The sequence below is a fragment of the Pyricularia pennisetigena genome (genome assembly GCF_004337985.1).
Source record: "Pyricularia pennisetigena strain Br36 chromosome 4 map unlocalized Pyricularia_pennisetigena_Br36_Scf_6, whole genome shotgun sequence".
In the NCBI taxonomy this organism is placed as follows: domain Eukaryota; kingdom Fungi; phylum Ascomycota; class Sordariomycetes; order Magnaporthales; family Pyriculariaceae; genus Pyricularia; species Pyricularia pennisetigena.
The window spans coordinates 51,342-69,830 of NW_021940918.1; the positions used below are offsets into that span (position 1 = coordinate 51,342).

At 52.9% G+C, this 18,489-nt stretch overlaps 5 protein-coding genes across 5 annotated transcripts; 2 read left to right on the forward strand and 3 right to left on the reverse strand.

Moving 5' to 3' along the window:
- Window positions 1-408: 408 nt before the first annotated feature.
- On the forward strand, window positions 409-2,210 carry PpBr36_05577 (uncharacterized protein; the record flags this gene model as incomplete). Its single annotated transcript, XM_029892730.1, has 2 exons — window positions 409-1,132; window positions 1,210-2,210. 2 exons carry the CDS (start codon window positions 409-411, stop codon window positions 2,208-2,210), a joined length of 1,725 nt encoding a protein of 574 aa, XP_029745644.1.
- Window positions 2,211-2,686: 476 nt separating this feature from the next.
- On the reverse strand, window positions 2,687-5,297 carry PpBr36_05578 (uncharacterized protein; the record flags this gene model as incomplete). The annotated part of the gene is made up of 2 exons (XM_029892731.1): window positions 2,687-4,081; window positions 4,167-5,297. The coding sequence occupies 2 exons, from the start codon at window positions 5,295-5,297 to the stop codon at window positions 2,687-2,689; spliced, it is 2,526 nt and encodes an 841-aa protein (XP_029745688.1).
- Window positions 5,298-7,527: 2,230 nt separating this feature from the next.
- PpBr36_05579 (uncharacterized protein) lies at window positions 7,528-12,708 on the forward strand (the record flags this gene model as incomplete). The annotated part of the gene is made up of 3 exons (XM_029892732.1): window positions 7,528-9,379; window positions 9,758-11,183; window positions 11,256-12,708. 3 exons carry the CDS (start codon window positions 7,528-7,530, stop codon window positions 12,706-12,708), a joined length of 4,731 nt encoding a protein of 1,576 aa, XP_029746390.1.
- A 409-nt stretch (window positions 12,709-13,117) lies between these two features.
- Window positions 13,118-14,062, reverse strand: PpBr36_05580 (uncharacterized protein; the record flags this gene model as incomplete). Its single annotated transcript, XM_029892733.1, has 4 exons — window positions 13,118-13,131; window positions 13,201-13,401; window positions 13,541-13,703; window positions 13,805-14,062. 4 exons carry the CDS (start codon window positions 14,060-14,062, stop codon window positions 13,118-13,120), a joined length of 636 nt encoding a protein of 211 aa, XP_029745943.1.
- Window positions 14,063-15,210: 1,148 nt separating this feature from the next.
- On the reverse strand, window positions 15,211-18,369 carry PpBr36_05581 (uncharacterized protein; the record flags this gene model as incomplete). Its single annotated transcript, XM_029892734.1, has 2 exons — window positions 15,211-15,740; window positions 15,804-18,369. The coding sequence occupies 2 exons, from the start codon at window positions 18,367-18,369 to the stop codon at window positions 15,211-15,213; spliced, it is 3,096 nt and encodes a 1,031-aa protein (XP_029745944.1).
- Between the last annotated feature and the right edge of the window lie 120 nt (window positions 18,370-18,489).

Here is an 18,489-nt window from a genome sequence, read left to right on the forward strand (position 1 = left end):
AAAAAAAAATTACTGCGACGCACCTCTGGTTGCAACAAGGTTTCTGCTTTGACATCAACCGGGGCTAGACATATGAATTATGACTTGCGAATCGTCTAGCAGACAAAACTAGCTAGGAGATGGCAACATCAGCACGAGTTTTAGTGCAAGAGAGTGGACATAATGAAACAATAGGTGCGAGAGCCCTGACAGTTTTCCAGTGCTGGGGGTGCTGAATCAGAAGAGCGTCGCTGATTTTGATGCACGCCTGGTGAAGTGGAATTGTTTGCCGCCAACACTTGCCCGACCGGATACCAAACCCCATCAAGCTGCTGAGCTCAATTCGACAGGAAAAACCTGAAACGACAACGCGCATTTTCTTTTCCAAAATCCGTCCGATTCAATTGATATGCACTGGGCGCATCATGAATGACTGTTTTCGTATCGCCCATGGCCTCCGTCACGCGCTCCAGGCGAGCTGAAGGCCACATTACATACCCGATGCTACAGACGCGGTTCAGCGACAATAACAACAATAACAACAACAACAACAAGAAGTTGGTCTTTTCGCAAGCCATTTCGGTCGCTCCAAAACGCCGTCGCGACGAACAGCTCGAAAAGCCGATTGATATCAACCCCATCCAATCGCCCAAGAGAGAGCGACTCACCATCAATTTGTCTTCGTCGCCAAACGCAGCCTTCCACCCCAGAACGGTCGCGCTGCCGTCACCATCTCCCCTTAGCCACCCTCGAACGCGCCCCCGACCGAGCGGAGACGCTGCCACCGCGGCTCACTGCTCACCATCACCATCAACATCAACCCAGAACCTTGCAGGAAAACCCCCAACCCGAGTCCGGCCGCGTCCGCCATTACCACCGCCGCCACCTTCCCCTTCAGTTCCATACACCACGGATACGTCACAACCGCCGCAGGTAACAGCGGTTTCAAACAATATAGAGTCTTCTAAGCCGACAGCCAGAGCCCGAAATGCTGTGTCCCGAGAGTTGGGTAGTCTACACGTCAAGCCATCGGAAACAAAGGCCACCGAAGGTCGTAAGCTACGCTCACAGGAAAACACACGGCTCAAGAGTGACCTCTCGGCTTATTTCCCGGACTACGACGAGGTCATTGGAAACGATCCGAGACAGGAGAGTAAGTTTGTCCAATTGCCCAAAGAAAGGATGCCAGACAGGCCCCTCTGCACAAAAGGCTGACAGTTGTATTTGTAGATCTACTGGAGCCCCATACCCCTATAGTAATAGTCGATGATCCAAAGGTGGAACGCGACCGAAAAGATCACCGCAAAGTTGAATCCTTCGCTATCAGGAGCTACAGCGATGATCTTTTCGCCAATCTTGTCGACACCCAGGTGTTCAATCTTGATTTCCTACAGAATCAACTTTCCCTGGATGATGATCACACTGACCCTCTTCCAGACGCCCTTTTCGAGCCAGTACACAAACGTGCAGAACGTGCAGAACGCTCCGTCCGGAATACGGAAAGGGGTCGCGCTCAGCATGAGAAAGAGCAGATAATACGTCTGTTGGATGGGCTTCAGGGCCACGACTGGCTGAGGGTCATGGGTGTTAGCGGAATTACCGAGACTAAAAAGAGAGAGTTCGAGGAACCACGACAGCATTTTATTCGTGGATGCGAGGCTATCTTGGATAAGTTCCGACAATGGGGCGTCGAGGAAAAGCGGCGAAAATTGGCAAAGGAGCGGGCAGTCGCTCAGGCAGCACGGGCAGAGAGCGAGGAGTCCGCGTCCGAGGAAGATGCGGACAATGAGGATGTGGGAGAAGAACAAGAAGAAGAAGGGGAGGAGGAGGAGGACGACGACGACGATAATGCCGACGAGGAAAATAACGAGGAAGTCCCGGACAGCGAGGCTGAAAGCGATATAGAAGCTTCTATTGCCAAACAGCTGAGTGATGAGGCACAGGCCCGTGCACGCTCTAGAAAACAGCACCAAAGACCACATGCCCCCATGGAGTCGCTGGATTTACTGCCACCTAAGCCTTTTACGTCCTTCTTCGAGAAGAAATATCAACGGGACGCAGCCCTTAGCAAGAATCGCCGGAAGGGACGGACGGTCCTCGCATGGGGCCATGTGGTTCCTGAAATGGGAGAGATGGACTTTGAGTTACCTGAAGAGTTTTTGGATGAAGAGACCCTGAGAAGGAATGCAAGACGGAAGAGGAGGGACAAGAGAGGTGTTCTCAGACGCTGAATTTTGTGACTCTGGCCATCTAGATTAAAAATGATACCAGTTCGCCCGGCTAAATCCCATGGCCCAATACCATCGATACTATTATAAAACTGCCAAATGCTGAATCGTCGACGAGATGTGGGGAGGGGACTAGCAGCTGAAGTTTGGGGCGTCCAGAATTACCGCCGCTTTACTGAGCATATCAACGCGAGCTCCATGTTGAAAAGGGTCGTTGATTCCGTATTATAGCCAAGCCGGCATTCTAAGCACCTTTCAGAAGTCAAGTAAATGATATAAGAGAAACATAATTTTATTTTCAAGTGTACAACTAGGACAAAACTTGAGGTAGGTCGTACAGTGCATCGTTTCACGCAATGAGTTCAAGGCTCTTTTGCGTCCACCTTCCACGCAACCTTCCGAGTACCATCGAAAATGGCGCAGAGTAAACCAACACATACCGAATGATCTATATACTATGTGGTGTTGCTCAACGCACTTCATCGTGAAGTCATAAGCCCTTTCTCATCCTCGTCTTCCGAATCGTCTCCGATAACATGATGCACATCCTCATCATCAGCATCGTGCGTCCTCTCAGCGCTAGCTTCGGCACGGTCATGATACTGATCTGTAGCAAACTCGTCCTCATCATCGCTTCCACCAGCAAAGGCATCGTACAGCTCACCGCCCCGAGTTTTACGTCCTTTCTGGCCGCCCGCAAAGCCCTTTTCACCACGGTTCAAACCCTCAGCTTCTTCCTCGTCAAGCAACTCAAACTCGTAGTTATCCCGTGGGCTGTTACGCAGCCTGCGCTGGCGAGCCATAAACAGATAGATGCCGAGACCGATACAGAAAACTACAATCAGACCCAAGGCGCCATATATCCAGACTTGAGTGCGCGACGATACTCCGAATGTGGGCAAAAAGGATGGAAGCCACGATGAGTTTGACTGAGTAGCCGGGCTTCCGCTAACGCTAGATCCCTGATCAGTAGTAACCTGAGAACCGGGAGGCCCTGCTACGCTTGGCTTGTTGTTAACTGGTCGGTCGGGATGGTCGGTCGATGGGGTGGTGATGGGCTTGTCGGGCGTCGACGCAGAGCCGGGTGGCATAGTAATCGTCTCAGCTGCGACCGTGGTTGTGGACGGCTTGTCGTGATCTTTGTCATCGTTTTCTGTTGGCATCGGCAGAAGTACGGCTTTCGAAGGATCTCGGGCCTCACCCCATAGCTTGAGATGCCAATCTGTGAAGTTGCCTTGGAATTCATTGACCTTGGTGTCTCTAACCACGATGGTCCAAGTACCAACTCCCGACTCACCCCAGTGCACAACACTCATGAAGGTCCAGTCTTTGTAGCCCGCCTTGGCGTTATCTAGACGTCTCGTGACCGAGAGATGGCTGATGACCTTGTTTGGACTAATGAGGTCCACGCTGAGATCGCCACGGCGAGAGTGCTCTATGTTCATGGTTACAGTGACATGCTCAACCCGCTCCAGGTTTGCCTTGGCAAGCATATCTTCAGTAACCTCGAATTTTGTAGCAAGGCCAGCATCGCCCTCGGGAATCCCATGCTTCACATGGATCCAAGGCGAGAAAAAATACGCCTGAGGTTTGACAAGCTTCCAAGTCTTGGCTGCCTCCACGATGCCAAAAGTATCAACCTTGCCGTATCCGTATGTGTGACTGTACTTCTTGCCGATAGCGGTATCTTGCCAATCGCCAGAGTCGAGGTTAAGCGGCACAGCCGTCATGAAGGCAAGGTACTGCATGTCCCTCCAAGTAAGATCTGGACGGACCTCCAATACGAGAGCAAAAATTCCGGCGGCTAGAGGAGCTGCCGCCGATGTGCCTCCGTGCCCATTGTAGCACTGGTTTGTCCCGACGTCCGTGGTGTGCTATTTGTTGTTCATCCTTGTCAGTATTCGAGGTAGAGTGATTCAGCAGCAGCAGCAGCAGCAGCAGGTGAGGGGAAATCCTTACAATCGCGTCTCCACTACCAGAAGAGTATGTGACAACCAGGTTGGCGGAGCAGGCCTCGGAGTAGTATGGATGCAAGCCCTTTCTGTCGATTGCACCAACAGTGATGCTGTAGATGCTGTTGGTGTACCCGTCAAAGTTACAGTTGTCCTCGTTAGCGGCTCCGTTTCCACTAGCAAAAACGTAGATTGAGCCTTTGCCGTCCCGGCCCTTTTGCACGGCGTTCAACATTGCGCGTCGAATTAGGAGCCCCGGTGCGTCCATGCTTTTGCCATCATCCGGAGGACCCCAGGAGCAAGAATAAATGTGGTTGTTGTGAAAGTCGTAGTTCAGTGCGACAGCCTCATCTGCGTCGCTGATAAGCTTGCTCAGAATACGCAAACCTGAGACTTTTGCGTCGAAGGCGACGCCCACACCACACACATCATTCCGGACGGCTGCCACTTCTCCAGCACAACGCGTACCGTGCCTGTCGTCAGATAACCTCGGCTTGGGCTCTTCGGTCTTGTCATTGAAGTCGTATGAGCCCTTGGCATAGTAGTTGCCTTTGAGATCATCACTATACATGTCTAGGCCATCGTCGACAATTGAAACAGTGGCGTTCTTTCCGGTAACTCCATTCAACCAAACGTCGGTAACATTGACGTCATGGCCTAATTGGACGGAATTAAACAGGTGCCATTGTTCATGGAAGATGGGATCCTCGATATTCAACGCCTTGGCGACCTGTGTCAGCTTCTTGACCGCATTCACGTCCGGGGCATCCTCCTGACGGTCCCGGAGAGGGCTTGGTCCAGCGCGAGGGGGTGGAGACACCCTCTTCTGCCAAGGTGCTCGCGGAGCCTGCTTCTGCGAGAAGAGGACATCACGCCGTTCCAGTCCTCGCTTTTCCAGTCCTCGTTTAACAATATCGTGCGGCGTCTTTTCCCCAGAGAAGACGTGATGGCTCTCAAGCTCTCCAAGTTGACCCACGTGTGTCAGACCGAGTTCTCGCGCAACGACGCTGGGTGATGCATCAGAGGCTAGGTGGAGGACGTAGTAGTCATTTGTGTTAAAATCGCGCGGCGTTACTTTCGAATACGCGGCGAGGCCGAAAGCAGAACCCAATAGGGCGAGGCCGTAGGAGAGCCTCATCGTTCGAAAAGCACGGGTATTGACAAGGGTGGAACTCTCGGGCGTCGAAAAACCAGGTAGAATCTAAAGGGAGGAAACTGGTTGTGTTTGTTGATGAAATAGCATATGGAGACCGCTCGATAGCGAAAGATCGTCTACGTGGCGATTTCGCGGGTGGGAGGAAAGAAGCCGGCTTCAATCTGTCAGCACCCTGACGCGAGGGGCGAGACAGGTGGACAAGCTGAGTTTCAAGACAGGTTGATGTGTGAACGCAACCCAGAACGAGAATAAAACAGCGAGACAACAGAGCGACACACAAAAAGAAAAAGAAAAACACCAAAGCGACAATGGGCAAAGAGACCGGAATAAGGACTGAATAGACAAGAAGCACGGTGTTTGAATAGGAAACAAGAACCAAATGCTTCCAAAGCGCAACCAAACCGAAGTTACGACCACATAAGACGAAAGGGACTGGCTGTTTCAAGCGAATCGGCAGATCATTCATTGTAGGTGCAGGACGCTGCGCTTCTGGTTCTGGTTCCACATTGCTAAAAAGAGCACAGCCTCCACATGTCGGCGGTCCAATTTGCTGTAGGGGTCCTTGCGCCACTGCAGGCACAGCACGAAACGGGTGTTTGTGATAAGTGACTGTGGGCATCACAGGATAATATACTGTCGTAATCATTTCTTCAACGAGGGAATGCACAGTGCACTAAAGTACCAATGGCATGGTTGGCCTCCTCGTACCTAAGGTTTCCAAGCTGTTTAACCAGCGGTGCAGTAGGTAAGCTACCGACCGGTATGATTTTTCTGCTTTCTTTATTTCTTATTATCATTTTTTTTAATATAATTATTATAACCATGTTTGGTTTCCAATAGTCGTAATAATAACAATAGACATACAAACTCGCATATAATCTCTTGCGTTAATCTCGAGAACCCCTCCGACCCCTACATGACCTGGCGAATGTGAATCCAAGAGCCAACACCACCTCAACACAACTGGGAATGGATGCAACTGTGGTCAAGTAAGTGGCTGTTGGCCTGTTTGCTCCCTTTCCAGTACACAAAAGCTTCATTCCCCATGAAACCCGCCGGTCCTCCGCCAACCTAATTGCGATAGCAGCGACACTATACTGCCAAGGTTAGTAGATCAGTCGTGGCCAAACAAACAAGCCTGGCTAACATTCTCAGGTTTCGTAGCAGCAGGGGCGAAATAACGCGTATGCTACCCAGCCACCCATTTATTACGGCAAGGTGCACCAATTGAATCGACAAAAAATCAAAAAGCTGATTAGAGCAAAACATGGGTGCTACGCCACGTGCAGATATGACCCACGGAAAACAGACCAAGACTCTCGACGCCTGCATGTACCTCCGGATATGAAAAGAGGTATTTGTTATTGCCCATATATACCTTAGCAAGCCCAAGGTACCTAACCTAAGGTATGCAGTACCTTAACTAGCTCCCCTGCACTTGAATTTCCGCCAGCAGCCACCATTTGAATGGAGGCAATAAAGGTGAGTACCTAACAGCCATCGGTGCCCATATACTTCGCAGGCACTTAAGAATAGTCTAGGATATTTATCCATCCATTACAAGACTTGTAAAGTTTACAAGGGATCCAATTGCACATCCCTGGTCCCGAATCCATTCCACTCTCCAGACATGTCCGACCCCAACTCATCTAGCCAGTAAATATTATGTACCATAGTAGGACGATACAGTATGGCGTAGCGCCTGCTAAACTGGGTTACCCCCCTGTAGCTTAGGGCCACTCAACCTCCCGATTTTCGTCGGCGACCCCCCCCTGCCGCCGCTGCCCGGTTGCATACTCCGTCATTTTTCTTCAAGGATCCTCTTTTCCCCAGCCTTGCATTTTATTTCTTCCGTACTTTCGCATCGCGCCATCTCCCATTGTCTGCTCTTTCTTTTATTCACAGACACAAGACATGATCTGCTAACTTCCCGCGTCTGGGCATGGGTTTCTCTCTCCACGTGCGGATGCTTGCATGAGGCAGACCTGCACTTCGCCATACCATCCGTTTATGATTCTCGTCCCTTTGACCGCCATGTGTAACATGTAACTAAACATCTTAGCTTGCAGCAGCTACCTACCTACCTCCCCTATCAATTGTACCTACCTACCCTTCGGTTGCAGCAGGATCATACTGGTGCTTCCCGTCACCGGCCTACGCGCCGCCAATCACTGTTTTCCGGACCCGCTCTTCGTGCGGTTTACCGTCGACCATGTCTCATGCTCGATCGCCGTCACAATCGGCACCGTACTGGGGCGAGCTACCCCCGCCCAGGATCCACCAGCACGGCCAGCCGCCGTCGCTCGAAGGGGCTGCTCCTCGAACCAAGCGCGGCTCTGTGCAGACCGCTATAAGTGCTGATCCCACCGAGTCTACACAGAGTCCATATGCCACACCCACGCGCTCAAGTTTTGGCGGCGCCTACGGTCTAGCTCCCAGACCTCCCTCACTCCCGTATGGAGCGGACCAGTACCCAGCTGAACCCGCCGAGAAACGCCAGCGCCGCGGGAGTCGACAGCAGGAACTAGACGGGCAAACTCCCGCCGACAGCCTTGAATCTTCTCCCAATCCTCCATCCGCCTTCTCTCCGACGTTCAGATCCGGAACAATGCCTTCTTCGCCTGGTGCTCCAGCAGTGCTCAACCCTGGCCCTGCGCGCCGCAGAGGACCGCCTAACCAAACGGGGATGGAACCGGAGGATTACCGCGAACCAAACGCCCTTCCAGGTCGCCACCAGAGTCAAAGAAATGGTTCATATGACTCTACCGCAACATCAACGTCTCGCTCAGGACCGGCTGCCAGCATTGATACCAATGTTGCCGGGCATAAGAAAAAGTTCGCAAATGATCGTTCGCCACTACAGAAGCTTGAGCTGACGCTCGACAGCATCACAAAGGAGGAGAAACGTGCCCGCGTGGCAGCTGCCGAGGAGCGCGCTCGCCAGAGAGCCCTTGGGGCTGCCGCCGAGGTTACTGGCTCCGACCACCCGCAGCGCAGCGCCGCCGAGCCTCAAGGGCGACAGGTGCAGCAAGAGCCTATAGCGATGCACAGGGGTCCTCTGACCCAGAACCCACCCGAGGATGGTTCTTTGCCCGAGCCTAGAGTGCCGGCTCCGCCGCCAGCAGGGCATGGCACTTCGGACCTTCCGAAGCGCAACCTCAGCTTCCGAGAACGTACGGTGAATCGTAACGACTTGAATCTGCCCGAAGTAGGCGAAAGGCCACCTGCGATACCGCCCAAAATTCCAATCGTTAGGAGCGGCAGCAACAAGCTGCGCAAGCAACCTCCTGGCGAGCGCCATCAACGGAAAACATCGATGTCTCAGCCACCAGGTGGCGACCGGGAAGAGCCCAGGTTTGTGCCACAAAAAGGCCCATCTGTGCGTATTGATGCGCCGCCCAGTCCCCCAGACTACTCGACTACAGCTGGTTCTCAGCCGGCGCAAAAGAGGTCACCCCATCCCTCGGGCGGTAACGTCTCTCCGCAGAACAAGGAAGTTTTGTCACAAAGCGGCCCTCCACAGCGAACTCGGTCAGGCAAGTTGGTCAAGGCGCCAAGCCTGAGAAACAAACCTCATCGGGAAGGCGAAACGGGCCACTATACTCCTCCTGGTCCATCAGATGATGTTTCTGGTAGAGAACAGGCGCCGGTCACCAAGGGCCCTATTGGGTTTGCAGGCACTTTGGGTCCACCAGCTGCTATAGCCGCGACTAGGCCGGCGCCTGCTCACGTCCAGGCCGCAGATGACGATAGTGATGACAACGAAGACGACGACGAGTCTGTTTCAAGTGAGGAAGGCCACTTTGCGAGACTGACATTTACCAATCGGGAAAGCTTCAAGCCAGGACAGGGATTGTTCCAAAAGACGAAGTATCTTGACGAGTGGAGCAAGGCAACGGTTGGTACACTTTCTGGAGAGTTGTTGGACCTCGATAGTGTGAAGGAGAAACCGGCAGACAAGAGCCAGGCTTGGTGGGAGACTCCACCATCCAAGCGACGCGGTTCGACGTCGTCGCGTCCCAGGAAGGCGGAGGCCTTCGACGGTGAATATGATGAGACCAACGGTAAGCACAAGTATTTCTGTTGTGATGGGACTGACAACCGTGGGCTTCCAATGAGTAAATATGGTGCATTGCGTTGTCTCGGCTTGAGCGCGCTGCCAATTGTTCACCCAAAGACTGGTGCGATGAGGACAAGGCTTGTTGTGAAAGGCCGACAACGTCGCTGCAGTGGCGTCGGTTCAAGACAAGGTTTCAACAGCCACGCGGCCCGCAAGGATTGTAAAGCCAGTCATGGCGCCACCTGGAACTAGGCGTGCACAACCTTGTCCTCATTGCCGACATGCTCTTTACTTTTTCCGAGAAAAGGCCTCCCCAATACTTTCATCCCATGTTTCAAGACCTATGCACTGACCCTACCCGTCGTTCCGCCTGTACTTGCAGCCCCGACGAGATTCAAACCACCGCTCTACCTCAAATGCGGCCCTCTTCTTCGGTACAGTGGCATTCGCATTGAGCGTGGGATATCCCGGTCCGCGCGGGCCGTCCCGGCACCAGACAGGGAAATTTGGCGGGGAAGCATTCTGATTGTAACCCATGACGACGAATCTTCCTACGAGATCGCACCGACACTGCGTCTTTTCGCTCAGCCTATCGAACTGCTACCCCCGCCACCAGAGCTTGTGAGTGACGAGCAAGGTCTGGCACCTGAGCATGTTGATCCCATCGCCGGCCACCCAAAGCTTGGTAGGAGAGGCGAGACGCTTTACGTGCGTCCGATTGACCACCTGGAGGAAGCCAAAGATCTCTCGAGGGATGAGACGGATAGTGGCCTCTTTGAAAAGACCCGGAGCCCACCCGACTACCCACTGGAAGATGGGCTTACGGAACCCCATGGTTCGTTTGCTGCTCGCCGGCAACGAGCGAAGTTGGACGGTGAAAAGTTGGACAGGTACAAGGATGTACGTGGCTTTCGATTACATGCCGAAAGGGGCTGCACTTTCTGGCGCTTCAACATCGAGGTTGAGCTCAAGGATCGCGAGCAGCGGATCGCCTACCGCATAAACCGCGGCCCCTCGACTGGCTTCTGGGTGCCGGCGAAGGGCCAATCGATGAACATCATGTTCCACAGCTGCAACGGATTCAGCGCGACTGTGAACCCGAATGACTTGAGCGGGCCGGACCCGATGTGGCGTGATGTACTGAACACGCACCAGGCGCGTCCTTTTCATGTCATGGTAGGTGGTGGCGACCAGCTCTACATGGACGCCGTGATGCGCGAGACAAAGATATTCAAAGAGTGGACCGACATGCGTAACCCGATCCATAAGCACAATGCCCCATTCACACCACAGCTGCAGGATGAGCTTGAGGCCTACTTCTTGGAGCGATACAGCATGTGGTTCTCTCAGGGCTTGTTTGGCATGGCGAGCTCGCAGATTCCCATGGTGAATATTTGGGATGATCATGATATTATTGACGGTTTCGGTTCGTACCCTCATCACTTCATGTCAACGCCTGTCTTCTCTGGCCTGGGCAACGTTGCATTCAAGTATTATATGCTATTTCAACACCAGAGCGTTCCCGATGAGACCGAGGCCGTCGAACCGAGCTGGGCGTTGGGCACCAAGCCCGGACCTTATATTGCCGAGCAGAGTCGGAGCGTATACATGTCCCTGGGCGGAGATGTGGCCCTTTTAGGCGTCGATGGCAGGACCGAGCGAACCCACGACGAGGTCATGAGTGATGAGTCCTGGCAGAAGCTCATGGATCGGTGTTATGATGAGATTGTCAAGGGACGAACGAAGCACCTGCTTGTGCTGCTTGGCGTACCGATCGCATACCCCAGACTTGTCTGGCTGGAGAATATGTGAGTGCTTCCCGCCCTCGTGCATGCGATCAAAGTGCCTTATTTTACTGACCCGTGGATTTCAATGACCAGCTTGACATCACGGCTATTTGAACCCGTCAAGGCGTTGGCGAAGATGGGTCTCATGGGTGGCCTACTAAACAGATTCGATGGCGGCGTTGAAGTGCTTGACGATCTCGATGACCACTGGACAGCGAAGCACCACAAGAAAGAACGCAAGATCATCATGGAGGACCTCCAAGATCTTGCCGCTGACCGCAGTGTTCGCGTGACCATTCTCTCAGGCGACGTACACCTCGCAGCTGTGGGTCAGTTTTACTCAGATCCAAAGCTCGGCATTGCGAAGCATAAAGACTTTCGTTACATGCCCAACATCATCTCGAGCGCTATAGTCAATACCCCACCACCGGATATGCTGGCTGATGTGCTGAACAAGCGCAACAAAGTGCATATTCTAGACAACGAAGATGGTGAGAAGAAGCAGACGTGGGAAGACATGATTCCTTTGTTCAGTCATGGCGTGGACGGCAAGCCCAGGAACAACAAGCGTCTTCTTCCACATAGAAACTGGTGCGCCATCAGGCACTACGTGCCGGGGGACACGCCGCCGCCATCACCTGGGATCGAGGAATGGGTGGACCCTATCGGAACGCCGCCTAAGGGCGGAATAATGCGGCGGTTGTCCAAGAAGCGTCCTGCAGAGGTATCACGCCCACCCGTATCAGGGGCAGGTGGGCTCTTTCGAACGTTTTCGCGCAGCGAGCGTGCTTCAGCCGACGATGTCGGACCCCGTCCGCCTCGGCCACAGGGGCCAACTCGAACTTTGTCCCTTACTCGAGGCGATTTCCCGTCTGACAAGCCTTCCGGTGGCGGGATAGGAGGGCTTTTGCGCAGACTGAGCGGCAGGGGCAGGAAACCTACAGTCGACAAAGGCAAAACCACCGATGATGGTGGAATCAACGGGCAGTGGGGGTACTCGAGTGACGAGGATGATCAAACCAGCAACATACCCCGCGCCGCCGCGAAGAGGCTTGGATTAAGGGGTGGCGGTGCAACAGGAAGAAGTCACAACTACGACATAGGGAACAGTTCGGACGAGTATTATGAAGGAGACGAGTCGTACTTTACTGCACAGCCAGTGCATCGAGACGCGCGCCCGCCGCGACCCATGGAACCTACAGTCCAGGATTTGCAGCCGAAACCTCTACACCGCACACCAACATCCATGACGGCCAAGCAACGTAAACAGGGAGGCAGTCTCGATGTCAACCTCGAGGACGCTCTCATGGTCACTCTAAACGTGGAAATTAATGCCAAGGACCCTGCGGGGATAACGACCCCTTATCGTCTTCTTGTCCCAAGGCTTTTCTATGAGTATTCGGACGATCCTCCAGAAGAACCTCTCACAGAGCCAAGTGGGATCAAGCGATTGCTGTCTTTGAAAAGGAACAAGTCAGATCCCGTAAGAACCGGCGGTGGTGGATTAGAAATGACTGGTGCACGGGGACCTCCTCCGGCAGTCTGAAATGGCGTGGGGCGTGTGTTGGCATGAAGAGAGATGCGGATCATAGACAAGGATGACTATGACATCAATTTCACCACGTATGGATAAAGTACATAAATTATTACAATCAGCTACGGTCCTGTTTGGAATTGGATTTTCCGATAGTTTTGTCCTACTCAAATTCAAATCATGAGGAGTTTTGACTTCCCATCGTGTTGTTCCGTCGCCTTATGATAGGTAAAAATGTTACGGAAAGGTACTTATTTGATTTCGTATGATATCGGCGGGTTGGGAGCATATTTTGGTAGCTCAAATCCGGGATATTCTTTTATTTTCTTTCTTTTTTCTCCCCTCTTTGCTTTTTGTCCCCTCTCTTTCCCGTTCTTTCTGAGGTATTACCAAGAAAAGATTTCGTCATTCTGTTGTTTCTCTAGTAGACGGGCCCTGCAGCACAACACATATGTAAGTGATATTCTTTGCACTATGTACAGGCCATGGTAGCTCCAGTCTTACCTGCTGATGGCCGTGACGGGATGCCGACATGTCCATGTATCTCGGGCTCTGCCACCGCACCTTTGAGCAGCGCTACTTTGCTCTGAGCGTTGACATGTCGACACGCTCTCTTCCATAGCTCGAAAAGGAACAGATAGACAAGCTGGCATGCCAAAATTAGGCCCGATGGTAGCATGTCGAGCGTGGCTGCAATGCAGTCTCCTAATGTCGAATCATAAGCCCAAACAAAGATCCTTGATCACCCCGAATCGAGAATTAAGAATCTATCTCGGGAACTAGTCGCCATTCTTGACAGGGCTGCGGCTGCGGCTTCTCCCGCGTCCCCTTCCGCGGGGCGCACCACCTCCTCCGGTACCACGACCGCCCGCGCCATTCTTGTTCGGCGGCGGCCGAACAAACGCAAAGTCCACGTAGACCGTCTGATCGAGCAGCTTGGTCTCGTGCGCTCCATCGATGGCAGCACGAGCCTCAGCGAGGGTGGGGTACTCAATCAAAGCGTAACCCTATGCACGACGGAGCAGTGAGTTGCTAGGTCCTATTTTTTTTTGCCCGCATTCTTGACTAAAAGAGAAGAAAAGACAAGGGATTAACAAAAGAGGCGTACCTTCACATAACCACTTCTGCGGTCGAGGTTCAGGTGCAGGTTCTTGATCTCGCCAAACTCTCCAAACTTGTCATGTATCGCTTCCTCATCTGCCTCCTCGTGTACGTTGGTCACCATGATGATCCAACCCTCTATTGAGCGCACTGCCGTGGCCTTTGCGTGCGTCTGCATATCGCTGACCTTGGACGCGTTGCCAGAGGCTTCTGGGCTATCGGCGCGGGGCGAAGCATCGCCGTCGTGCATCTCAACGTCGGCCATTGTTTCGCTTCTTGTTATTGTGGAGGTGTGACGACAGTTTTCTTTGTAGTATCCTCTTAAATGATGTTGGCTTCCTGCCGACAGTTGCTGGATTGTCGGGTCGCGTCCCGCCCGTGACTTGAGTTATGATTTGCGAAGCCCGTATGGAGCATCGAGTTCATCCATTCATTCATTCGTCCAACAAATGGGGACAGACGCACAGACTTTAGCAGCCCTAACCCTCAGGACTCTGATGTGTCTGTCACAACAGGCTTGTAAACGCGTGCTCTTTCGTCCGGCCTGGTCTCCATTGTCAAATCAAGTCGATTCTCGTCGGGCTCTATCTATCATCACCATTTCAGTATTCTGCCTCGACCAAAGTCATCGAGATCCTAATTCTGGTATCTTCAACAAAGAGAGAAAGCAAGAGATTCCAGGTGGCAGCGACGGACCTTGAGCCGAAGGTCCTATCTGATTTTTTTTTTTTTTTTTGACCCCTCCTCTACGCAGCATCGAATCCCAACACTACCAGACCCAAATCCTATCGGCCAACCGTACCCCCAAAATTAATCGCGAGTACTTGGTCATCATATCGCTTAACGCCCTTTATCTAGGAATTCCCTTGAAACCTTGCATATCCATCACTGTATATTGTAACACTAGCCCGCAGAAAGAACGTCATCCCCTTTCCAGGAGAGAAATAATCAGACAAGCAAACCGGAAGGTAAGCCCTGACAGCTAAAAATCAACCACGAAACTGTATCTTGCTGTCTTTCTACTCGACTTGCCGCCGGTGGCCTCTGGTTGGCCTCCGATGCGCAATCTCAATAAGCGACATGTGCAGTACATCAATACTCCGCCCTGTGCTCGGCCAAGGATCCGTAACGCACAGTATTGATGAGTAGCCGTGCTGTCTGTCGGCCGTCCGTACTGTATCGTCGTGGTATGCATACTTGGTGGACTCCGGCAAAGGTCAAGGCAAGACACAAACAGCAAGCTCAAGGTTAGCTGGCGGTATGCAAGAGATATTCAGACAGTTTAATCTGGATGACCTGCTGGTCGGGTGGCTTTGGGGTTGTGCCTAGATTTTCAAGCATCAAAGCCAGCCAGTGGCAATGCACTCCGAAAACACCAGCTTTGACGCATGACCGTGCCCGAGCGAGCGTAGATCAAAACGCGCCTCCCATTTTTTTCACCACGATAACGATGATGGCCGTCCAGACAAAGAACTGAAAGACCATGATTGCCAATATAATTCTCCGCTGACTTATTGTTAGTCCATTGACCTCTCCCCTGGTGTACCAGGAGAGTGCAGTATCGAATTTCCCGAGGTAGACAAGAACTGACAAGAAAGGGAAGATGCTGACAGCCAACATCAGTACAAACCATCTACGTTGCTTTCTCCGGCCTTCATGTGAAGTGTAAGTCAGATGTGCGGAGGGCAGTTTATCTCGATCTGCCAAGGCTCGCAAGTATGGATCACTTCCAGGTTGTAATCGGCGCTCGTCCCAGGGGTAAAGATGTGGAATCTCGGATCGTCGTGACGGCCACATCCCAGCCATTCGGTTTTTGAGAGGAGAGGCACCAAATGTTGCGGTGCTATTGTCGCAGAAATGGGAGCGGCTATCAGGTGGTGAATCTATCTTGGAGCTGATCGGAGAGGTCGCAGGGCCATCGAAACGCAGGGCCCGGCTCTCGACTGCAGTGAGGTTAACTACCCACACAAACCATGGCTACAGATATGGTCATTGAGGGAACTCACGCTCTTTATCATTCACGACTGATGAGAACAGAGGCGTTGGGGTTCGCTTGTGCACAGTTTGCGGAAGACGAGGCAGGTTGGACGTGGCCACGGCGCTTCCTCTATTCTTCCCCAGCGACGCAAAACTCTGCTTGCGCTGTCGTCCTTTGTTGCTTGCGAAGGCCTCATCATCAATCCCGCTCTCGCGCCGTATGGTTTGCAGTCTTGCTGCTTCGGGCAGCGGTATGAGTGGAAAAGCAAAGCTGTGAGACCCATTCGACAGAGCAGACAATGTCGACAGATCATAGTCTGTCGACGCCTGGCTGTTGTGGTGGTTCGTCACACAATCATTCAGTGCATCATGAGAGTTGCTGTCATCATGTACCCTCTGGTCACCAAACTGTTTCCCATCGAAGGGGTTCTCCTTATCAGTGCTACACACCGAGTCTCGAAACTCAAAGCGCGATGTCTCGGCCGTTACTCGTGGCGGGAGCGGTAACAACTTGTCTCTGTACTTCTTATTCAGGGCGCTGAAGGGATTGAGAATCTTGCCAGTCCGGCTCGACTCTGTAGGGTTGATCTCCTTGCTCTGTGCGGTTGACCCCTGGAGGAGCCGTATAGAGTTCTGCGCAAGTCCGTTGACTCTGTGGACCCGCTGCTTTGGTACAAACACAGGAATGTTCGAGTCTTTGAGATGTCTGACTTTGAATGGCTGGTTGTCGACTTGATTTGATGGATGCTGAATGATGCGTTCCTTGGAGCCGTATTCGTCAAACTGAGCTTCATACAGACTGACATCTTCGTCTGATACATCTGCGACGCTGCTGCCTGTATAGTTGACGGACGCATCATGAGTAAACTTGGAGGGTGGGTTCGGAAGAGCGTATGTTGGGCTACTGTCATTGACAGCTTGGAATGTCCCTACTGTTTCCCATTCATCCCTATCGTTCAGAGGCTCTCTAGCACCCCGAAACTGGATTTTACTGACTTTCGAAGACTTCTTTGTTTTTGTTGCGGCACTTGGTTGGCATAAAGCGTCCGTCTGAAGGGGTACAGGCACCCTGATCGTGGCGCCTTGACTCTGATTTACTTCCCACAAGGATTTGATGGCATCTGGGTGCAGAAATTGCAATACAGCGAGCTGGTCACGGTTGACCCTGGCCGAGTCATCGGCCTTACCGGACGGGTGCTCAGGGATAGGAGACGGAAGCTTGAATGTCTTGTACAACGACTTTGATGGACTGCAGCTTGGAGTCCTACTGTGTTTACTCGATGAGCTTTGGCGCTGAAGTCTGGCGCTAACTTCCCTCTCCCTCTTATCCACGAGAAAGACACCATAATTGGTCTTATCATACTTGAAAGGATCATCGTCGGATTCTGTGGTGGCGCCCATAGAAAAAGCACCAACGCTGAGGTGCGCACGCGGAATCTCAGAGGGTCTCGCACGTGTCGATAGGGCGAGCGGAGGAGGTATGAGACCGCCATTGCTGCTAAGGTCACTATTGAGGAGGGCTTGCGAGTCGGAGAGAGTCGAGAATGACAGACCGCAGGAAATTGCATGACTGCGGGCCGAGTGCGTCGATGTCCCGATGGGGGCATCGAAGAATGCAAGTGTAGGAATGTGCGGAAGCGAGAACAGTGCCCTGTCGTCGTGGGAGGTTGCTGTGGCAGACCACAAGGGATCTTTGTTGACGGCCGAGGAACCGTCGCTCCCTTGGTCCCCCTCATGAGTGAAGCGCACCGAACCGGTTCTGCTAATTTCCGGACTGTGAAGGACATCGTCGGGCCTGAAGCCACAGCGAGCGCCGGCACCTGACCGCAACGCGCTGAGGTTTGCGGGACTCAGTCTGTCGAGAGAGGAGCTACGAGGAGCTCCACGGAAAGGAGTGGTGTCGAGGGTGGCATCTACGCCAGGGCTGGAGGATGTTCCCTGGTCAGATGCAGCAGAGCGATACTGGCGGTAATCGCGGTCAACAGTAGTAGTAGACTGGGACTCGGATACAGTACTCGGCGAGTCGGTGCTTCTGTGCTTCGGCATGGGTAGTGGGCTGGAATCTTCCCGAACAACAAACGGATCGTCGGGATCTTTGCGGGCAGAGTGGGTAAGTGCAGTCTCCTCGTGGTTGTAGAGGACCGGCTCTCGCTTTGAAACTCTTGGGGCATTACCGTGACTGTCGGATGTGGCTTCCTTGACGGGGCTCAAACAGTCTCGGTTGTCGGAGGTGCAGTGTAAAGTAGCAGACGTTTTACTGGAGCGGGCCGGTTGCCAGCTGCTGGTGGCACTCTTGGCCTCAGTGCTGCTGTCGTTGGACGCGATTCGATTTGATGCTGTCGACGTCGATGTATGGGACCTTCCAGTTATGTTGCGGTGGGCTTCATCCAGACTAGGAAAGCGGCACCCACGACGTGCCGAAGCGGGCGTCTTGGGGCCGGGACTGCCATTGGCTGCCCATTCCGCTGGTCGAACTCGCGGAACCTCTATCTGGAGTTGCGGCGGTGATCGTGATGCCCCAGACTCGGAAACACAAGTGCGAATCACGTCAGCCGCATCCAACACCCGCGGCGCCCTCGTGTCCGGCCATGACATTTTGTAGACCAGACGGATCCAGTGCAAGCTTGTCAAGCAACCCAGTATAAGATATCAAACTGATGACACGCAGAGTGGGACCTTATACTGGAATCAGGACACTGGCCTGGCAGGCCAAGT